At 42.5% G+C, this 21,038-nt stretch overlaps 1 protein-coding gene across 2 annotated transcripts in view; it reads left to right on the top strand.

Moving 5' to 3' along the window:
* BANP (BTG3 associated nuclear protein) overlaps window positions 1–21,038 on the top strand; it is a gene marked incomplete at both ends in the record, with an annotated part of 115,569 nt that overhangs the window by 44,454 nt on the left and 50,077 nt on the right. For both annotated transcript variants that reach the window (XM_079541455.1, XM_079541454.1), the window contains 3 exons: window positions 7,698–7,828; window positions 11,270–11,332; window positions 13,122–13,166. In XM_079541455.1, the coding sequence (XP_079397581.1) occupies window positions 7,698–7,828; window positions 11,270–11,332; window positions 13,122–13,166 (239 nt within the window). The remainder of the gene's footprint in view (window positions 1–7,697; window positions 7,829–11,269; window positions 11,333–13,121; window positions 13,167–21,038) is intronic.

Genomic DNA, 21,038 nt, shown 5'->3' with positions numbered 1-21,038 from the left:
GAGGTGTGTTTGTACACCAAAAGGAGAGGGGAAAGGGAAACTGTCTCTAAAGAAGTTCTAAAATATGGACTTGTCAGGAAAGAAAGCGTAGCACATCCCATTCCATGAGAGAGTTGCCTTTGGTGATTTGTGTGTTCTCTGAACTTTACTGGTATGGCTGGGAACGTCCATCCTGTGTGCTAACTGGAACAGTTCACAGTGTGCAGCATCACACGGGTAACTTGCCGTAATGGACTGTAAGTAAAAGCATTTCATCTGCAACTGACGTTCATGAGTGGAGTCAAATGAATAAACCTTCCTCCATGTGTTCGCACCATTTAGTGGGACGTGCTAAATTTTGCTTATAAAGTATTTTCCTCTGTAGAAATTAAACATGTTGCAGCTGATTCTGTGTTTCCACATAGGTGTGTAGGCATGAATAATAATAACAAATGAAAAATAGCGAGCTAAGAAGTGTTCTCATAGGACGTTTCTGGCTCATGCTTTTAATATAAAGCAGTGTTATGGGACATTTGTACATCGTATATTAAAACCAGTGCTTTGGAAGTGAGCCCAAAGAAAAGGAAGCAAGTTTATTTGCCTGCATAAAATTTTTGGTTGCATGTTAACACTAACCACTGTATCTCATGCAAAGAAAGCCAAAATCTGCTTTCAATGGAAAATTTTATGTGCTGGAACTGGGAATCAAATCCAAAATTTTCAAATTAAAACAACTAATCAACCTAATGATAACCATAAGCTGTATATATATATGTTGATGGGATTTTTATTTTCAGTCTCCTTAGAGTAAAAACGCAGTAGTGAGGGGTTGTTACAGGCCTCTGCTCATTAGGCCATACGCTTTGTCTGTCATTGAGATTTATTGTTAAAAAATATTATCTTTAATCTCCTGGTTGGGAGCTTTGGAGAGACGTATAAGCACAGATTCAGGGAGTTCTTCACTTCAGAAAGCCATAAAGTAATATGTTGTGGGTTGTTTCTTTCATTAAGCTGAAACCTCCAGGTGTTTTCTTTTAGCCCTATCCCAGTTCCACAAACACCACTCAGCGTTGTCTTGTTCCTTGGGCACAAATGCACCTGGGGTAACTCCTGGGATTTGAGCTGGTCCTCCCATCTCCTGTGTTTCCCCAGTGCTCTGTGCATCCTGGGGCTCCCACTGTACAGCACGTCTCAGCTCTGCTGGGTAGCAAAGAGGCGGCTGCACGTCTGAAGTATGCTCCTAAAAATGATGAAGACCCAAAATACGGTCTGAAGTATGGTGAAGGTCAGTCGAGGCATCTTGACATGTCATTTGCAGGACTGTATATAAGCCGTGCAGCCAAAAGTAGAGAGCTGGCAATAGCATTAACATCTGCCTTTGGTAATGGTACGTGAAAATGTTCCATGGTTTCTGAGTTTTTTTGTTAATTCCTTTAAAATATTGCTCTTGCTAAGAATGTCACTGGCATCGTTTTCTGGGAGGCCGTAAAGATGTTGGATGAATTCACCGCTACATTCACACCCACTGTGAAAGCTGTGTTAGAAAAACAGCCCTTTTCTCAGGGCCAGGTGGTCCTCAGGGAAACTAATTGCATTCTTAAGGCAGGTGGGAGTGGGATTTCACCTGAAGGAAGAAGAGGTAGGAGGAAAAGTAGGATGGTGGGATGGATAAGGGGCTGAGTCAGAAGAAGGGAAGAATCGAAGATAGAAAGGGAGAGGATTCACATGCTGTTCAGAAAGGTAACTGTCATTGCTGCAATGATCCTGGTCTGTTCAGGTATCTCTGTGAGCTGCTCAGGCTTTGTCTTTGTGGTTTGACATCTCTGGAAGCCCTCGATGGAATTACAGCATCATAATTCACAGGCATCTGTTCCTTATTATATACGCTGTATAGTGGATATAGCAGAATTCCTGCTGCCAGTTAGCAGGAAAGAGAAGTAATATTTCACAGCTCTGAAGTAAAGGAGGTCTGTATTTCACAGTTATGACAACATAGCTGTCAAGTACGGCTTTTTAAAGTGTTACATATGAACCCAGACAGCTTTTATGGTAGTGTTTGTTTCAAGGGGCAAGTTAAGGTGAGCCTCAAATGGTCTGGAATGCAGCTACTTGAGAACCTGTCTTTCCCACTATTGTTAGCAAGGCTGTTAGGTCAGCTTCTAGGTGTGCTCTGCAGAGGAATATCTGTGATTGGTTTCACTGTGTAATACCTGCTCCGTGCCCCTTTGTATGTAATGGGCAGCTTTTTTGTATTCCTCCATGTATTGCTTAAAAAAGGATTAGGAATAACCATGGGATAACACCTTCTGATTAATAGCAAAATAGTCACCATTTCCTAAGGAAGCTTTAGGGCTCACTTTGGAGGTGTGGTGAGGTTTAGGTTGGGTATTAGGAGGAAGTTTTTCAGCCAGAGGGTGGTGAGGCACTGGCACAGGTTGCCCAAGGAGGCTGTGGATGCCCCATCCCTGCAGGCATTCAAGGCCAGGCTGGATGTGGCTCTGGGCAGCCTGGTCTGCTGGTTGGTGACCTGCACACAGCAGGGGGTTGGAACTGGATGAGCACTGTGCTCCTTTTCAGCCCAGGCCATTCTGTGATTCTGTGATTTTTTTATGTTCCCATAGCATTCAGAAAACTCTTCTTTTTGAAGATGCTCCACTGCTATCAACAAATATTCTGAGTAGATGCATAGTGTCTGCCATGCAGCTGAGCTGTTCTCATTAAGTGTTGATTTAATTATCATAACTGTAATCATTAAGTGATGATTAAATACAATTTTGAGGACCTGAGTGTGAATGAATGAACTCCACGTTCCCCGAATGAAGTCTTTTTCCGTAGCTTGGCAGTGTTTTTCTGACTACAAACTTGTAATATATTGTAGTTCATGTTAAAGTTGGGATGAAAAGGTACAACAGAAAAAGACTCAAATCCAAAGCAGTTGTTTGGCTTGAAGTAATGTTATTTTCATCACCTCTCTCTGGGATCTGATAATAGCAAGGTGGCTTTCTGTTATATCTTCATATAATGGTGTATGTTTAAATCAACAGAAAGTTATTGGCACTTGCTTCAGATGTTGTAAAGGAGCACCATTCTCCTTTGTTAAATCACAGAGTAATAGAATATGAACTGAACTGGAAGGGACCCACGGAGATCCTGGAGTCCAACTCAATGTGTATCACAGTGTTTCTTGAATGTTGCTATGTGAGAAGTGTGGAATGGCTTCATCCTTTTCAGTTTGGCAATGAAAAATTGTTGAACAACTCAATGTGTGTCCTGGTTTCAGCTCTATCATTGGAAATAGTATTTGTGTTGGTTCTTGACATAGTGTCACATCAGCATGGCTCCTGCTCTGCTGCACTCCCTCTCCTACGAATTATGGCTCTTGATTTACCAGAGGTGCTTTTTAGAAGCAATTAATTCGCTTCATTTAAAAAAATAAGATAAAACACAGCAGTCTGGAACTCACCTGCCTGTGACCTGATTCGTGCTGCTCTGCTTTCGAGGGATCTTACGGGTGGTTGACCACAGCATCAGCGAGGCTGCAGGGATTCCATCTCCAGCTGGTTGCAGTCCTGAGCAAACTGCTGTGGTCAAGCCTGGTTTGAGCAGGGGGATTGGATTAGGTGATCTGCAGAGGTCTCTTCCAACCTCATCTGCTCTGTGGTTTGGTGGGTTTTATGAGCATTGAGTTAGTGCACACGTAATAGATAACTTGGAAATATTTACATCCAAGAAGAATTGCTGTTCTTGAGCTTAATTCTTCTCCGCTTGTTGAACGCATCCAAACTTGTAGGCTTTTTCTGCTTCTTGTGCATAGGGATCCTCATGGTGTGTGGCTTTGATTTGCATTGTGCGTGTGAAAATGATAACCGATTTCCTCTCTGTTCTGTTCACGATAAGGAAAAATTAGCAGTGGAAATGTTGCAGAGAGCACAAGGCCGAGCCCACAGTCCTTGCCCGGACCCCACAGGTTTTTGGCACTCGTTGTCGTGTACTGTTCATGTTTTAAGAGCTGAAGAGGAACTGAGCTGCAGACTAGGATCAGGAAGCTGGTAGGGAGATACCAGTGAATGCCTCTTCTCTGTCCTCCACCCCCTTGGATGCTTATTAAGATTGGTCTACGTTTAATTGACTGAGCGGCTTGACAGCATCCACAAGATTTATGGCTTGCATAAAGTTGTAGCAGATTGTTAAATAGAGACAGAAGTTGTTTCCTTATTTTTTCTGGCTCTTCCATTGCCTGTTGTTGGACTTGAGGCATTAATTGCAGTGGGTTGCTCGTCTTTGAGCCAACGTGCTACTCCTTAATGTGTGCTTTTGTCTCTCCCTTTTTCTCATAGAAGTTGTGCACGTGGCTGCCATGATAATTTAGAGAGATGCTCTTGTTAAATTCGTTAGCAGTCTGTGGAGGGAAGGGAGGAGGGAATGAGTTTTTTGAGAGGAGGATTAACTGCAGAGTGCCTTCTCTCCTTTTCTTTTAATTTCTCTTAAGATTGTTAAAGCTGTTATCACCGTTTTCCATATTGGAATTATTAGTTAGGCCATGACTTTGGGATTTACATGTAGATTTGGGCTCAAGTGCTCAGCTGTGCCAAGTTGTCACATGTGAAAACAGATGGCGTGGCCAAATCTTCAAAGCAGTTCTGCAAAACTGAAGCTGTTGAGCACTAGGTGAGTCAGGTTGAGATAATGGTTTACAAGATAGAGTTGTAGTCCTGGGTAATGGTGTATTTTTGCCCCCCCTTCTTTCTTGTTTTTAAAGAGGGCTTTTCTTCATCTGCCCATTAACCTTTCCTTGCTAGCACTACATATCAAGGAGATGAGAAAACGCATCCTAGGCTGTAAGCAGAAATGTGGAGCCTACAGGGAAGCAAAGCACTTTGGAATGGCAGCATACAAGTGAGGGGACTTAGCTGAAATCCCATCGACTGCAGAATCCAAACCTCCTCCATTTCCTTCCAAAATGAGAACGCATGCTCAACTGATAAATACAAAGTCCAGGGAGAATAGGAAGAAACAAATGCTGAAGGGAAGAAGGAGTGCTTCCATTATTTTTTTTTTCCTCCTGTATCACAGCATAAGCAGCTGTGGAATGGTCAGGGCAGCAGTGCTGTTCTCTGGGTGGCTCCAAGCTCATCTCCATGAGGGTGCTTTGGGATTGCCATAGGAACGTGCTCAGTAGCAGTGCTGTGTGCTGCTCAGCTGATGTCCAAGCATTGCACAGCACGAGTTCAGCTGTATGGCTTCTCTGTGCCAGGGATTCTCTAACATATCAAAGTTGTACATGCAAAGCCAGATAGTTTACATGATGGTGATTTATAACTGTTGACACATCCTCTATTCAAGCTGTGTGCTATTCATGTTTGTGTTTGTTTTTAATGGGGGATGTTTAAAATGGATAAATATTGCTTTTGTCTGGTCAGATATTTGGAGAGAAGTGGTGATTATAAAGGTTGTTTTGTTATTAGACACATTTCAATCCTCCTCTTTATTCTCAAAGAGGAAAAAAGGGGAAAAAAAATCACAAAACAAATAAAATTGAGCCAACTGTGGTTGTTGCAGTGAAGTCAACATGAAAACTATTCATGGGCCATGGAAGGCATATGCAGCAGGATGGCATTCAGTCCTTATCTTCTGTTCCCTTCTGAACAGCTTAACTTCTGGCATCTGTGAGCAAAAGATGGTTTATAAAGTTGAAAATGAGTTTTTCCATATAATATATTGGTACTTGACACTTGTGTGTGTGTGTGTGCACAGTGTGTAGATATGAAGATACATAGGTACATGGATGCTTACCTAAATGAAGGCTCATGTATTTGGACATCTGTGTTGATGTTGGGCTGTAACTCAGCTGTTGAGCTTTGCAGCAGGGCAATGGGAAGACAGAATCAGCACTTGAAGTGGACGATGAAGCCACTGACCATGGAAAGCATGAGCAGGTGTCATAACATGGCACCAGGCCGTGGTGCTTCTATTTGGCTGCCATTGACGTTTCTCATACCACATACAGATTTGGTTAACCAGGTCCTGAGTGCTGTACAGCACTGTGGGAGGTTCTGGAATTGCACAGTGACCAACAGGGCTGCATTTAAGAAGCGATGCATTTTGGGGTGTTACCTGCTAATCAAATGCAAGGTATCCAATGGGTACCAAAGCCACGTACTTGTGTTTACTGAGCTATTCCATTAGTGTTCTGGTTGTAGTTACACATTTGCGGATTGTTGACATAATTACAGCTGTTTGGTTATTAAACAACTGAACTTTTCAGCAAAGAAGTAAATACAAGCTTGGTGGCATTGAATTCGTTTCCAATCCCCATGTTCTGACTTAGGCTCAAAATTGTCTTCTTCCACAAACATTTGCAGGCACGATGAAAGAAGAACACCAAATGGATGATTTTATTAAAGGACATTTCCATTAAAATTTTTGTATGATTGAATAAAGCTCAGTCTTGTAAAAGCAGCATTCTGTTCTCAGGCTAATCTTGGGCTATTAAGGAGAAGTATGAAAAACTTAGGAAAACCAGCTTCCTGTTACATTGGTTGTGCTTAAAAACACACTGCATCAGCCATCTCTGAGCAGGATGAGGCCCTGCCAGCCTTTATTTAAACAATTCATAACATCTTGTAAGAAAATTATCTACAGCAGAAGTAGAGTGACAGCACTTCTTAAATATTTTTATTACGGCTTCCTCCACTTGAAGGGTTTGAAAGCCTTATAGCATGAATGCTACTGTGTGTTAAATGTTAATGTGTTTTATGTTCCCATGCAGCGTAAAAGTCGTTGTGAGACCAATAAATACTCTGGAAAAGATGTTGTAAAACAAACTTGCTGCTTCAAAGATTTTGTCTGATAATATTTTTGTAGCATAGCAAAAGAAAACCATTAAACTGATTGTAGAAGCACTGTATATAGAAAAGCCTTTCTTCAAATACATTATTTTAAGAGCCTGTTATGACAGTGCTGTTCTCATAGTCGTCTTGAATGTAGAGAGAAAGGAAAAAAAGCTGGGACTCGTGCAGAATCTTACTCATCTCTGCAGCATGGGGACCTTTCAGGGCTCTTCCCAATGGGGATGCACTGTCTGGTGCCATTTCTCTGTAGTGATGTCTTCTCTCAGATTGCCTCTGCTCCCTTGTATTCCGTTACACCCTTCTGGTATGGAATTATTAACATTATTGTGTTATTATTGACCACCACATGCATAAAAACTTCAGGTTTCAAGGAATGATGGTATTTGAGTGGTTGTGTATTACGATCTAATTCTAGTTCGTTTACTTGCCTCTTATGTTTGAGGATCTTTTCCATGAAGGTGGGAAACCAAGAAAATGAATGTCTGTCAGCTTGTAATGCAGGTTAGTCAGGTAAAATCTACTGCTGAGTTTCCTGGTGGCTGTCACAGCGAGCAGAAGGAACCAACCAGGTCCTGTAGTGTTCAGCTGCATAGCAAGTCTGTGTGCTTTGCCTGTCATTTGACCTTTGCAGATCTCTCAATCTAGATTCAAAAGATGCTTTTTAAATGTATGCTTTCACAGAGGCAAAACAGCATTTGGGGCTCCATTGAAATTTGTAGCAAACGAGCAACGGTGTGCACAAAAACATTAACATGGAAATGATCTGCGTCTGCTTCCTTGTATTCCTCTGTTTTTAAGAATGCTTTGTTGCAGGCTGCTGGCGTGAGATACACAGATGTAACAAAGGTAGATTTGTGTCTCTTTCAGAGGGTCCTCAGAGCTCAGTGTCAGCTTCAAATGAGATCCAGCAGAACCAACCACAGGCACTGCACTACGCACTGGCCAACGCCCAGCAGGTTCAGATCCACCAAATAGGAGAAGATGGACAAGTCCAAGTAGTATGTATTCAGCCTTTTCTAACTTGCTCTGTTTAGACAATCCACGTTAATATAAACTTTGCTTCAACTGAAATTTAATTTTTCTTATTGTTCCTAATGACTCATTGTCATTTAGTAAGCGTGACTTTCAGAAAATAAACATTGAAGGCTTATGTAAAGAGTTATTGGCAAGAATATCCAGTCCACACAGGACTTGCTCACAAAATCATTGCAGATAAATATGCATTCATTTCTGTATCTCCTATGAAGAAAGGTTGAGGGAACTGGGCTTATTTAGCTTGGAAAAGAGAAGGTTCTGGGGAGACCTGATTGTGGCCTTCCTGGACTTGAAGGGAGCGTTAAAACAGGAGGGGGAACGGCTGTTTGTGAGGGTGGATGGTGATGGGACAAGGGGAATGGTTTTAAAGTGAGACAGGGGAGGTTTAGGTTGGATATGAGGAGGAAGTTTTCCAGCCAGAGGGTGGTGAGGCACTGGCACAGGTTGCCCAAGGAGGCTGTGGATGCCCCATCCCTGCAGGCATTCAAGGCCAGGCTGGATGTGGCTCTGGGCAGCCTGGTCTGCTGGTTGGTGACCTGCACACAGCAGGGGGTTGGAACCGGGTGAGTGCTGTGCTCCTTTGCAACCCAGGCCAGTCTGTGATTCTATCTAGAATTGAGAAGTCAAGTCTCTGCCTGGCCCTTTGCTTGCATTTGTTCCCATAATACTAACAGCAGTCTTACAGCCTGTACCATTCACCCTAAAGTAACAGTTCTAACTATGACTTTCGAAACAAAAATGCATTTTTGTGATTCACAGAATCATAGCTTCATTTATTTTCAAGTATGACTGCATTCTCAGGCATTTTTGAACATCTGTTGGCCGAACTGTTACATGTGTATTCATTTAGATACATGTATATAAGCAGAAGTTATAAATATTGACATTTTTTGACTGCAAGACTGCTATCAAAGCTCAGACAACGATTTTTTTTTTTGGACAAGATTTGTGTATTCTGACCAAACATACCTTAGTTCAGCTCCTGTGTGCCACGGTTTAACTGCAACAATCATTTTTTTCTTTAAATTATATGTAAGAAAGGAAGAAAACAATGAAAAGATGGATGGTGCAGTGTTTCTCACACGTGGTTTCTGATGTGCAACATTCAGAAGTAGTAAATTACATCTGCACGTCCACTCCGCTGTAGAAACCTGAGGATGCAATGCATGCAGTCCACCTGCCATTAGCTTTCAGAAACTTTGGGTTTTGCAGCTTTTGTGCACTCTTCTATAAGGCATAAACCTTTTTCTAAGGCTTTTTCACTGGCTGTATTCATGATTTTAAGGTACCCAGAAGCCTTGAGTGTGGGCCGGTGGGCAGCGTAGAAGCACAGAGCAGGACTGAATGTGCAGAGATGTGTACAGACCTGTGCGATGATGTAAACCCTCTGTCCATAGAAACCAGGCTGCAGGAATCTTAAGAGCTACTGAGCAGCATGGCAGCCCATAATACCCACTGGTCTGCCTGTTGCAAGGGTTTTGGTCAGTGCCATTGCAGAGAAGAGTTTGGGTAGGATAATGAGGTGCCTTTGGCCAATACTTCTGTCAATACTCAAGTGAGAGGTGGCAGACAGAGGAACTTTCATCTCGCTTTGGTCATCAGCTCACAAGATAACATGGTAAGGTTCTTTGTCTCTTGGTTTTTCCCTGTATACTTTAAGGAACACACCTTGGTTGCTTTTTGTGTCAGTTGATCGTTAAAGAGTACTTTAAAGTCTCAAAAGACAAAGTAGAAGGAGAATGACTTGAAATACGGGGATGCAATGGACAAAATAGTTATAGTTAAAAAACTATCTGGATCTGCCAATCATCTTTTAAGTAATTGTTGTGCAATCTGGGAGAAAAATCAACTAATACCCACAGTTGAAACATGATCATAATTTGCCTGGCATGTAGGGAGGGATATGAAGCAGATGAAGATGGTGTTGCTTTTTTAATTCTAGGGAGTGAAGCACGTGAGGCTGAGAGTCATTACTATCACAGTAGTCATTTATACTGTGTGGATGTAAAGCAAATCAGTGTTGAACTGAATGCTGGGGATTTCCTGAATGTCTGTAAGCTTTAAGAGTTAAGATTCAGAAAGGTTTTGGTGGAATTCACAAACAAACTGAAGAGGCTGTCCTTGAAGGCCAGCTCTGTATCTGCAGAAGATGAGTGAGCAGTTCTGTTTTGGAATGCTATGAGATACAAAGGCAAATAAAGTCACCTTCTTCCCCCTTCCTCCCCCCTTCCCCAGGCAGAAAGGATTGCTTGTTTGAAAATGCTGTAAATGGATCTTTTAAATGTTCCTTGCTTTTCCCTGGGAGCACTGAGAGCTCAGTGTTAAGGAGGGAAACTGATTCTAATCTCAACGTGGACTGGGCTGTGCTCTAATTTTATATACAGTCTCTATTGTCAGAGTGATACTTTCAGTATGTTTTTTCTCCCTATAAATAGATGGTTTCCTTCCAAAGGAAATGAAACTGTTTGAAATAGAGGGATCTGTGTTTCTTTGAAAATCACATGCAATTGTTCTTGTGTTATAAAATAAGAAGAGCCTTTGACAGAATTCCAAATGATTATCTTTAATCTCTGTCTCATGCAGGCATATTAAAATGAACACAAAGCCTTATAAACTCCCAAGTAGGTTATTTAGAATCCAATCTCCCTCCAGGTAAATCACAGGGGCAAAGACCTCTCTGGGCTGGTGAGGATGCATAAGGAATTCCTTCCAGCCTCTTAACCACGTTTCAATCAAATGATAGGCATGATGCCATTCTGCAGGGGTGGTGTGGCCAGCCACGCTGAGCATTAACCTTATTAAAGCCCCTAGGGCAGATTCTCAGCTAATACAAGCCAGTGTAGCTGCATTGGAATTGCTAACTTTATGCCAGTTTATAGCAGCTTGAGAGGTTGCTGTTAGCATGGCAGCGTGCCTCGCCGTAACCTGGCTAATGACAAAATGCATGTGATTTTAAAATAACCTTTTAGAGACAATCTGTGAGCAGTTTCGCCGTAGCTCTTTGAAGAACTGAGTTTCCAAGGCCTTTAAATGGGTTTCTTATTTTGAACTCATTGGTTTGGGAGAGCTAATGCCTCTCTACCAACTCCTGTTAGTCCCCTGTATCAGTCACAATTGCAGGTTCTTCCTTTGTAGAGAAATGTACTATATAAATGTGCTTTTTATTATTATTATTATGCCCATTTTCTTTTCCTCTGATGTGAAAAGGAATGACTGAAAGATGGCAAAATATGGGTACACTTGAGTTAAAGCAATCTTTAATGTTTTCCATTGGAGAAGTCTTTTTCTTCCACCTACAACTGTGAATGTTTTAACTGCATTCAATCCAAACGAGTAGTTTCTTGCTCTAGTTTTGGTTTCCTTCTGATGCTTCCTGGTGTTTTCTTTTGTTGTGGATCCCGCAGGGCCATCTCCACATAGCCCAGGTTCCTCAAGGCGAGCAGGTCCAAATCACGCAGGACAGCGAGGTGAGCCAAAGCTTTGGGTACACGTGGGTACAACATGGGGCCCTGATGTGGGAGCCTGTGTGAGATGTCCGTGACTGTGCTAAATGGTCTTTGTTGGAGATGGAGCTGGGTACTCGGAGCATTATAGGGAATCTAGGTTGGGTGCTTGCATCCTCGTTGAGGAGCGAGGCAGCATTCAGTAGGTGTGCAAACTGGCTGTGTTGGGAATGCTGTGTCTTTAATTGTGTAAACTCTTCAACAGGAGTCTGGAGAGTAGTCAGACTTCATCTCGTGAAGATACATTCCAGACTGAAGTGAATTTACCTTCCTTACGCATCGAGCAATCTGGCGCTGCGCTATTTGCACTTCATAATTTTTTCCATAAAAAGGGAGCGATAGAAGGGAAACGGAGGAATCCAGTACTGAACCCTCCAGTTTGGGCTCTGTTTTCCACTCAGGCAAAAGGACCACTGCACTGCTCCGTGCAACTGAGTGGGGAAACTGTTGGTTCTTTAAGCACGTATAGAAGCTCATAACTGCAGGGCCTGCTGTCTTATTTCTTCTGCTCTCAGACTTTGTTTACGTGAGGAAGCAATAGCAAAATAAGGTTAAGAGTAAATACTGACTGCAGTATTTACTGTATATGATTTCCACATAGCCATATCTTTTTGTGGGTTGGTTGAATCCATTTCCAAAGCATCCAAATAAAAATTCTTTAAACCACTGTTGGTATAGAGAAATATTGATGACGCAGGGAGGTACTGAAAGGTAAATATTATGATAAATACTATATAAATATTACAGTTAAAGGCAGTGTTCCTGATAAAGTTCTTCAGACCGAGGGAGCAGCAAGGAAGGATCAGAATGTGCTGCAGTGAGTTTGAGACAGTTCTGGAGTGTGCACCATTGGTGTAAAAGCTGCTGGAAAAGAAAAAAGCCATTCATCGTGTCCAGTTATAATCGATGCTGAGGTTTAAATGCCTGCATCCATGGGTTGGGAGCTGTTGGGTGTGAGAGAGTGAAGGGTTATGTTGCTCTGTGACAGATGCAGACATCTGGTTTTAAGTTTATTGCAATGTATGCAGCTTCAAAAAAAAAAAACAAAAAAAGAAGAGAAGAGGAAGTGTTGCCAGTAAAAGAAAATATAGAAAATATGCAAATCAAAGAACTAATTTGTTTCCCTGAAAGCAGTGTCCTTCTTGGTGTTAGGGCAGCGGGTTTTCGCTTTGTCCTTGTGCATTTAACAGGGCATCCCTGAGCATATGGGTGAAAGCTTCCCTTTGTTACCATTCTTCTTTCACTTCTAGACTTTGTGGCTGCAGATCCCTTCGAAGCACTTGATGTTATTCAGTTTGTTGCAATGGCTGCAGTTCCTGTAACAGAACTGTGCTGGCCTTCAGCATCAAATATTGGTGAAACAAAAACCTGTTAGCACAGACAGTGACTTTCTGGCAGCATCCTGTGCTGATAAGTCTTGCACAACTGATTCTAGTTCAGTAAGGCTTTGACTTACATTGGCACTTACATGTGTGTATATATGGAAAAAAGAACAATCCTAGGAAAACTTGCTGGTGCTGAAAACCCTCCTTGCTTTTTTTATAACAGAAGTCTGTTGATCCTCTGTGGTTAAAGCACTGAGCATTGAAGCGTATTTGAATTGCCAAGATAGCCCTCAGAAATGTTTCCTCAATTAGTAGATATCCTTAATATTGAAGTGGTTTGATAATGAGATGAGAAACGGGCTTTTTTCACGAGTGAGCAGTTTTCTGGATTCGCAGCTTGTTAATTGTCAATGCTTTTTGTCTTACAGGGAAACCTGCAGATACATCAAGTGCACGTCGGGCAGGATGGGCAGGTAGGAACTGAGCTGAGCTCTGAGCACCTTCCTGCTTTATGACTGGTATTGCAGTTGGAATGATTTCACATTATGAGTGTTTTACAGAGCAAAGCCTGTTCTGCGCTTTGTTTAAGCAAGCAACAGTGTGAAAACATAAATTTAAGTGTTTTGTCTGTGGGCTTGAAGCATGTGACCGAACTTATACCATTCCTCCTGCCATAGGCTTTATCCCTGTGTTTTCTACTTTCTTTGGCCTCTTCACTCCAATGTTTACTAACTGGATTGATTATTTGGTGTACAGTATGTTCTTTTCCATGTTATCAACTGTCACTGGGGCCAGATGTGGGCTGCAGGCTGTGCTAACTGACAAACGTTTATTGCTGAGTTTTAGGCAGCTATTTTTTCATTATATGGCTGTTTTGGGAGAAACAGATCTTTCACATCTGCTTTTGTTCTTTCTGATAAGATGGTTTTATTGGGTGCATGTGCATACATGAGGTAAGGAGAGAGTTTTTGCTTTGAGTGATGAGTCAGTAAGTGTTTAAATGAGCAGAATGTCCACGTTAGTTGGCAGTGTTGTTAGCGTATGATCTCAGGCACATTCTGCTCAATGCTGAATTCTATTACTGTGTTCACAACGATATTCCTGTATGGAACTTTCTAGGTGGACCACTCGATTTTAAAAAACAAAACAGAAAACTGTTGTGAGGCTTTGCTGTTCGTGTTCAATATTAATAAGCTGAGATGTTTGGTTGGAGTTTCAGCGCTGCCATGGGCTGCAGTGCTCACAAACCCACAGGCCACGAGCACTCAGAGCTTTTGACTGTATGCAGTAAGGAAGCAATATGAAACATAGAGATTAAAAAAGCCCAAAGCTTTAAATATTTGTTACTGGGGCTTTAATCAAAAATACTTTTTGAGAAGCAAGACTGGGCAAGGTGATGCGTTGGGTACATGTGATAACTTTTGTTTTAGAACATAGCAATCTCTTTTCCTTCTTGGCAACGTATTGATATCAAAATTGCATCTTCTGAAAAGGTTAATGCTAGGTGGTTTGATGTCTCTTTGATAGCAGCCTGTATGAATTAACTTGAATTGTGTCGATCACAGCTGAGTACCGTTATTGTTCCCCTGCAGTGCATTCTCAGTGTGCCACAAATGGCATCTTAAGTAGAGCCAAAGAATGTAGTCTCAATCGTCATTGCAAATTCATGCTATATGAAGGGATGTGCTTGAATGCTGAACATCTTTCTGACCCTGTCCTCCATGCCAGGCAGGGGCAGGCATGCCCTTCCATACAGCAGTAGCACTCAGCTCTGCCTCGTGCTAAGATGCTTATGGAGCAAAAAGGCTTCCAAAGCACAAATGCTCATCTGGCCAGTTGTGTTAGGACACACAGTGCTGGAAAATGGCGTTCTGAAAGCACTTGCTGTGTGCTTATATGTGTGTGTGTATATACAGTATGTTAGTAGGTTGTCTGTATAAAGACACCTGGGCTATCAAGCAGTGTAGATATTCATGGGGATAGTTTGGTTCTGAGTGGCTGTGTATGTATGAAACAAATCCAGCACCCAGGTCCCCCAAAAGCACTTGCTGCTTAGCTGTGTTCCAGCAGAGCAAAAACAAGCAGCAAGCAACTATGTAGGGCATTTTATCTCCTTTCTTCACTCAACATCAAAACCTTCGGCAGCAGCTGAGGCCATGTGGGCTGCTTTTGCCCCGGGGTGGATGAGCAGCACTCACATGATTCCTACAGCAGCTGAGCTGGCTCCTGCTCATCAGCTGAGCTGCGGTAAGTGACCAGTTCTGGAGCTGTTAGCTCATAAAAACTGCGAAGGAAAATGAGTTAAACTCAACTCTGTTTGTGGTTTAAGAATGGAAGTTGAAACTAATGCATTTTCCTTGGCACTGGCAGTGGGATAAGAGCACAAAAACCTGTCATACGATACGGCTCAGCAGTAATGTAAGTCAAAACAATCCAGTAGCTCGCATTGGCTGTGCATGACCTGCGATCAAAAGGACTTCTGTGGTTTTCCCACCTGTGCATTGCTTTTTAGGAGAGTGCCTTTTTCGTCCTGGTTAAGAACTTGAACGTTCCCTGCTAGGGGACTGAGCAGTTGGATAATAAGGGAAGTGAATAATGCATCACTTGGATGTCTTCATTCACATATCAATGTGCCCAGCTGACACATAGGTACTTATTAATAGCAAGGTCTCAGCTTGACTGCTTACTTTCCCTTTGAAAATGCTTCTTGTTGTCCTGTTTCCCACGTGTTATTGTAACCTTACATCTTAGTTTCAGCTGGGATGGAATTGTTTCCTTCAGGTGTGATGCTGTGTTTTGGTTCTAGGAGAAGAGCAGCATTAGTAACATGCTGGTGTTTGTAGCTGCTGCTGAGCAGTGCTGTGCAGAGCCAAGGCTGTTGTCAGCAAAGGGCCCAGGGAGCAGGGAGGGAACACAATGAGGACTGACTTGAACTGGCCAAAGGGAAGTTCTGGCATCACTTGGGGGTGGTGAGAATTGCTTGTGCATCACTTGTATGTGTTCATATGGATTTGTATCATTGTCATTATCTTTTTCTCTATCTTAGTAAATCATTTTATCTTAAACCACAACATATTAGCAGGCTCCAAATATCCTCTCTGTCGAGATGAGGTTTGGTCCTGCCTCCTGATGTGCAGCCCCAGCTCCTAGTAAGCATTCTGCTTCTTGTTCAGGGCGAAGCATGGGATCATTCATCTGAACGACGGGGGAAAATGGCATAAATCTACCATGCAATTTTATCAGTAAAGCTTCCAAGGTGACGGATATGTTTTAAGGCTCGTGATGCTGGCAGTAAACAGCAGCTTCTCTGTAGAATGCTGCAGTTGTTGATTTCTTCTTTTTCTTTCTTTATTTTTCCACCCACTTCTGAATTGTCTGTCCTGGTAGTTGCACTGAATTTAGATCTTGTTTTTCTGGCATCGTTGTTCATGGAACTAATGAAATCATTCCAAAAAGAACTTTCTCTACCTACACATGTGTTCTATTAGCTGAAGGTTTCATATTTCAATGCATGTTTAATAAAAATACCAAACTGCAAAAATAATTAGACTTCATATTAACTAACGCTTGAAGCCTCGGAGCAGTGGGAGTTTCTGGGCATTTTGTACTTGTGAATTACTAGGAGGTTTCTAATCTGTCTCTTCCCTCTGATTACCTGACTTCCTTTCTCCCTATCTCCATCATTCCTTTCCTTGGTTGAGCCATAGCTTTTTGCACATCAGGAGGTGTTCAATGTGTGCCCTGCACACGATGTGCTGCCGTGGTGCCAGGCTGCTTGCAAGCTTTGGATTGCAGAGAGGCAGAAGATGACAACGTGAGCAGTTTGACGTTCCTCGACGTCGTGTTTTAGGCGTTGCATTCAGTGCATCCTCACGGCCAGCCTTTCTCCAATGTAGAAATTAATTAAAGTGACACCAGGCAAACGATCTTCAACTAATAGCCCTAGTTTTTAAATTAAAAATTTAATACACTTCAGAATCTAAAATAGGATCATATATATATTGCTGGAGAGCTGACAATTTGTTCTGCTCAATGAACAAATAATTAATAGGAATAGCAGCATTAGTTCACTTAATCTGAAGTAAGAGTATCTGTAGGTAAGCTGGAGTAGTTAGTGCATTCCAGAACAAACAGAGTGTGGTTAGCAGCAAAAAGTCAGCAACTGTAAATTGCTTTTGTAATGCCACCCTTCCTACTATGCATATGCAATAAACATTTAGAGTTGTTCCTGACAGGACAAGGGGGAATGGTTTTAAAGTGAGACAGGGGAGGCTTAGGTTGGGTATTAGGAGGAAGTTTTTCAGCCAGAGGGTGGTGAGGCACTGGCACAGGTTGCCCAAGGAGGCTGTGGATGCCCCATCCCTGCAGGCATTCAAGGCCAGGCTGGATGTGGCTCTTGGCAGCCTGGGCTGCTGGTTGGTGACCCTGCACACAGCAGGGGGTTTGCAGTGATTATTGTGCTCCTTTGCAACCCAGACCATTCTGTGATTCTTGCAAAGCTGCCATCATGCTGGAGCAAATAGAGTGGATGCTGCAGAGTAGCAGCTTGCTGCTGGGCCTGCAAGGTTGGAGCAGACACGTGTGAGGAACGGATCAGTGAGAGCTTATGTTTCATGTCCTCAGGAGGAGGATGGGTCTGCTGCCTCGTTCAGGTCTGGTTTCAATACACGCAGAGCTCCCCGTAACAAGCTCAAAGGAGATATGACCTCATCACCTGTGTTTGAAACATCTGTCCTATTGCTGTTCTCTGCTGCAGCCTGAATTGCAGGGCAAGCTGTTAAGCCTTACAGGAATAGAAAAGGGAGAGAAGTGTTCCAAATGTGGAGAATAAACCTTGCTAATCCTAGTAATTCCACGTAATATCTGGGGAGTCTCACTTGTGAGCAGATGAAACTCGGATGAGAATAGCTTGTTTGTGGAAGAAATTGCTTAGTAACGTATGGGACTGTTTGAAAGCAGCTCTTCTGAGGTCTCGTTTGTGTCTGTTTACCTCACTGATAATTACTGAGATATTCAGACTTTGCAAAGAGAGCAGGGCAGTTTTTTAACATCCAATTCAGTTCATAATTCCAGCAAGGTATTCAGTGATACAAACAAATGTACGGATGGACCAAGCCAGTGTCTGCTCACTTCTATGCGTGCTGCAGATGGCATTTTGCTGGGAAGGAAACTTTGATATGTTTTCTGAATATGCATTTTAATTGCCTTTCCTAAGCCTTTGGAAATAGATACTGCAGTTTCTATCAATATTAGCAACTTCAATAATATATTATCTGAAACAGAGGGAAGAACTGTATTTCATAGCTCTCAATTCTCACATAATGGATCTAATTAAAAAGATTTTAAAATACTATTTTTTTTTTTTGAAATTGGAGGGCTGTAGTCAAGACCAAATGCAATGCACACCGCTATTGCTATCCCTCATTTCCAAGCAGCAGAGGGCAGTAGCACTAAGATGATTGTCAGCTGCCTTCTGAGCAGAAGCCTGAAGGAATGAGGAGGCAATGCAAAGCACGAGGAATGCGCTGCTCCGACATCAGCCCTGCAAATGCCGCGGGGACAGAGGCGCGTTCACAGCGTGAGTCTTTCTGCATGCATCGGGGGCCGCGCGTGCACGCGTGTGAGATGGTGTGCAGTGGGCAGAGAGGATGAAGAGGTGACTTCTGCAGCAGGAGATGGAGAAGGCTCATCCCCGCTGCAGCACATCTGCTTTGAATAACGCACGCAGGGAAACAAACAGGATTGCTAGAAGAAAAACAACAGAGTGAAAACCCCAATATAGTGCAGCTGGAGCTCAGGCACTGCTTGGATGGTCTTGAAATAAGTAACTGATTATTTTCTAATGGTTCCTCTTCGGTAATAAGTTGTACTGAAGCCTTGCAGGTCTGCTCTGTTTTTGGGAGCAAAAATGTAATGGTTTTGAAACAAAATGTGCTTTACGCAAATCCAACACAGAAACATTCTGTATTTGTGGATAAAGTAAGACTACTTCAATTTTAGCACAAGCATTCTAACTGAGATTATTCTTTTTTTTTCCTTGCTGACAGCCCTTTGTGCACTTACATTCCTTAATTTGGCAGCCTACAAAGAGGTGTTCTCCGTTTTAAATTCCAGTCCTCCCTTTGGACCAACCAAAATAGTCTTCGAGCTCCTGAGTCCTGCAGGCTCAGTCTGTTGGAGGAGGCAGTGCTGTAGCTGAACAGGTGCTTCAGGAAATGCAAATCAAATAAATTTTACAGCAGTTAAGTGGGTTAAGGTTTACAGATAGGTAATAAATACAAATAAAGAATGGAGGAAGGTTTGCACCTTTTTCTAGTGGTGCAGCAGGATGGGATGCTGTGCTGTGGGACAGCTGTAGGCAGGACGGCCACGATAGTCCTTGTCATCTCTCTGTGTGAGGCTCCTGAAGCAAATGTGCACAGATGTGTTCACTGCAGGTTATTAGATTTGATTACCTTATCCACTTCCAGAGGCAGTGCTGAGGCATTTGAATGCCTTGCTTTATAAATGAGGTATCGCTTTTGAAAAACACCTGTGTTTAAATGCAGAGATTCCGACTGGTTAAGACTTCAGCTGTAATGCAGTTGTGTTGATGGACCACTTCTTGCACATCTGTGTCGCTGAGTTCAGGGATCCTTCTGCCTGGGAGCTGCCTTGGGAAGCCTGAAAGTGAAGGCACCTCTTCATACACAGCGAGCCCATGGACGTTGTGTGTGATTGGCCTTCTGCTCTTATTAACGATGTAAAATTTCAGCAATGAGTTATTGGATGGCCGAGTTCTGGAATCAGTGCCAAGCTGTGGCACATCCTGAAAGCCACAATGATTGGAAAGCAGCTTCAGTTTTTCTTATTGCGTTAAATTTCAAAATGTGTATTTTCTTTTTCTCTGAAGTACCTTAAAGAATGGAAACCTTCTAAGTATTTTACTAGCATGTTTTTTTAATGATCTGTTACTTGACGATTGCTAGATTATTTTTAGATTCAAGATTAAAGAAAGACAAGTTGTTCTTGGTAGCAGTCTCACTGCATTAACCTGCTCACATGCAGTCGTTTTCATGACTTTTATTGCTTAAAGATGGAAAAAGGAGAGAAAACATCAATGTTTTCTGAAGTGGTGATGGGCAGCATCAGTGTGTGCTGCCATAGGCAGTAGCTGTGTGCGCCTGCAGTCCCTGAATGAACTGATGTGGTGTGAAGTTTTCATCTGAATGTCGTAGAGAGTGGAAGGAGTGTTCTATGCCCTTTATCTTTTCAGGTAAATGTATCCAATTAGGTTTTATCCTTGGCAAGGAAGGAAGCATGGAGGAAAGATAGAAGCTTAACTGAGTACACTGAGAGTGGAAGAGAGGAATTGCTGCTTTGGAGATAAACCAAGGAGAGCGGTGAGGTGCTGGAACAGCTGCCCAGAGAGGCTGTGATGCCCCGTCCATCCCTGGAGGTGTTCAAGGCCAGGTTGGATGGGGCCCTGGGCAGCCTGGGCTGTTATGAAATGTGGAGGTTGGTGGCCCTGCCTGTGGTGAGGGGGTCAGAACTTCATGATCCTTAAGATCCCTTCCAACCCTGGCCATTCCATGATTCTGTGATCTCTATAAGTGAGAACACTGTGATTGCCTTTCAGATCAACTTGCTTTCTCCATCTTCTGGTGATCATTAATTACTGCAATTCATCAGCTGTGCTCTTCTGTCTTTTTTTGCCCTTTTCTGCTGTGAGATTCAGCCTGCCCTTATGCGCAGAAAAAAAATCCTGATGGGGCTGTAAACAGTCTTCAGTAGCAAAATCTCGTATGTATTTATGGCATTTTTCGTTCAGTTCAGCTCTTGGCAAAGTGAAACATGAAGGAAATAGCTTCCCATTAATAACAGAAGATCCAAAATTGACCCTGCTTTCATGCTTCATTTCAGTGACGCAGGTAAAGATTTGTTTTGGGAGCAAATAGTAAATTCCAGCAGATAGTTGGCTCTAAGAGCATAATATAATGTCTGTGCTTTAAACACCAAGTTTTTCCCTAGTGCTTCTTAAGGCTTAGACATTATGTCACTCAACTATTTTTGTCTTCTGTTCAGAAGTCCCAGCTCCCAACTCAGTGTCTTAATGACCTGTGGAGTCTTGTGCTCACATTATAACCTTCGTTGCTGTTCCTTGCCTTACTGATCAAAAGTAATGGAGTGCACAGAGATGCTAAAATCAGCTTATTATTTTAATACTGAAAAATATTAGGCTTTCTTCCTCCAAATTGTTTTTGTTTTGTGTGTGCGCTCTGGGCTGCTGGAAGTAGTGAATAAAGGTGATTTGTTCATCTCTTATACTTTGATACAGTCTGTGAGTGACAGAGTCCACGGAGTGA

Source organism: Tetrao urogallus (genome assembly GCF_951394365.1).
Source record: "Tetrao urogallus genome assembly, chromosome: 12".
Classification (NCBI taxonomy): Eukaryota; Metazoa; Chordata; class Aves; order Galliformes; family Phasianidae; genus Tetrao; species Tetrao urogallus.
This window is presented reverse-complemented; position numbering and strand designations above follow the sequence as displayed.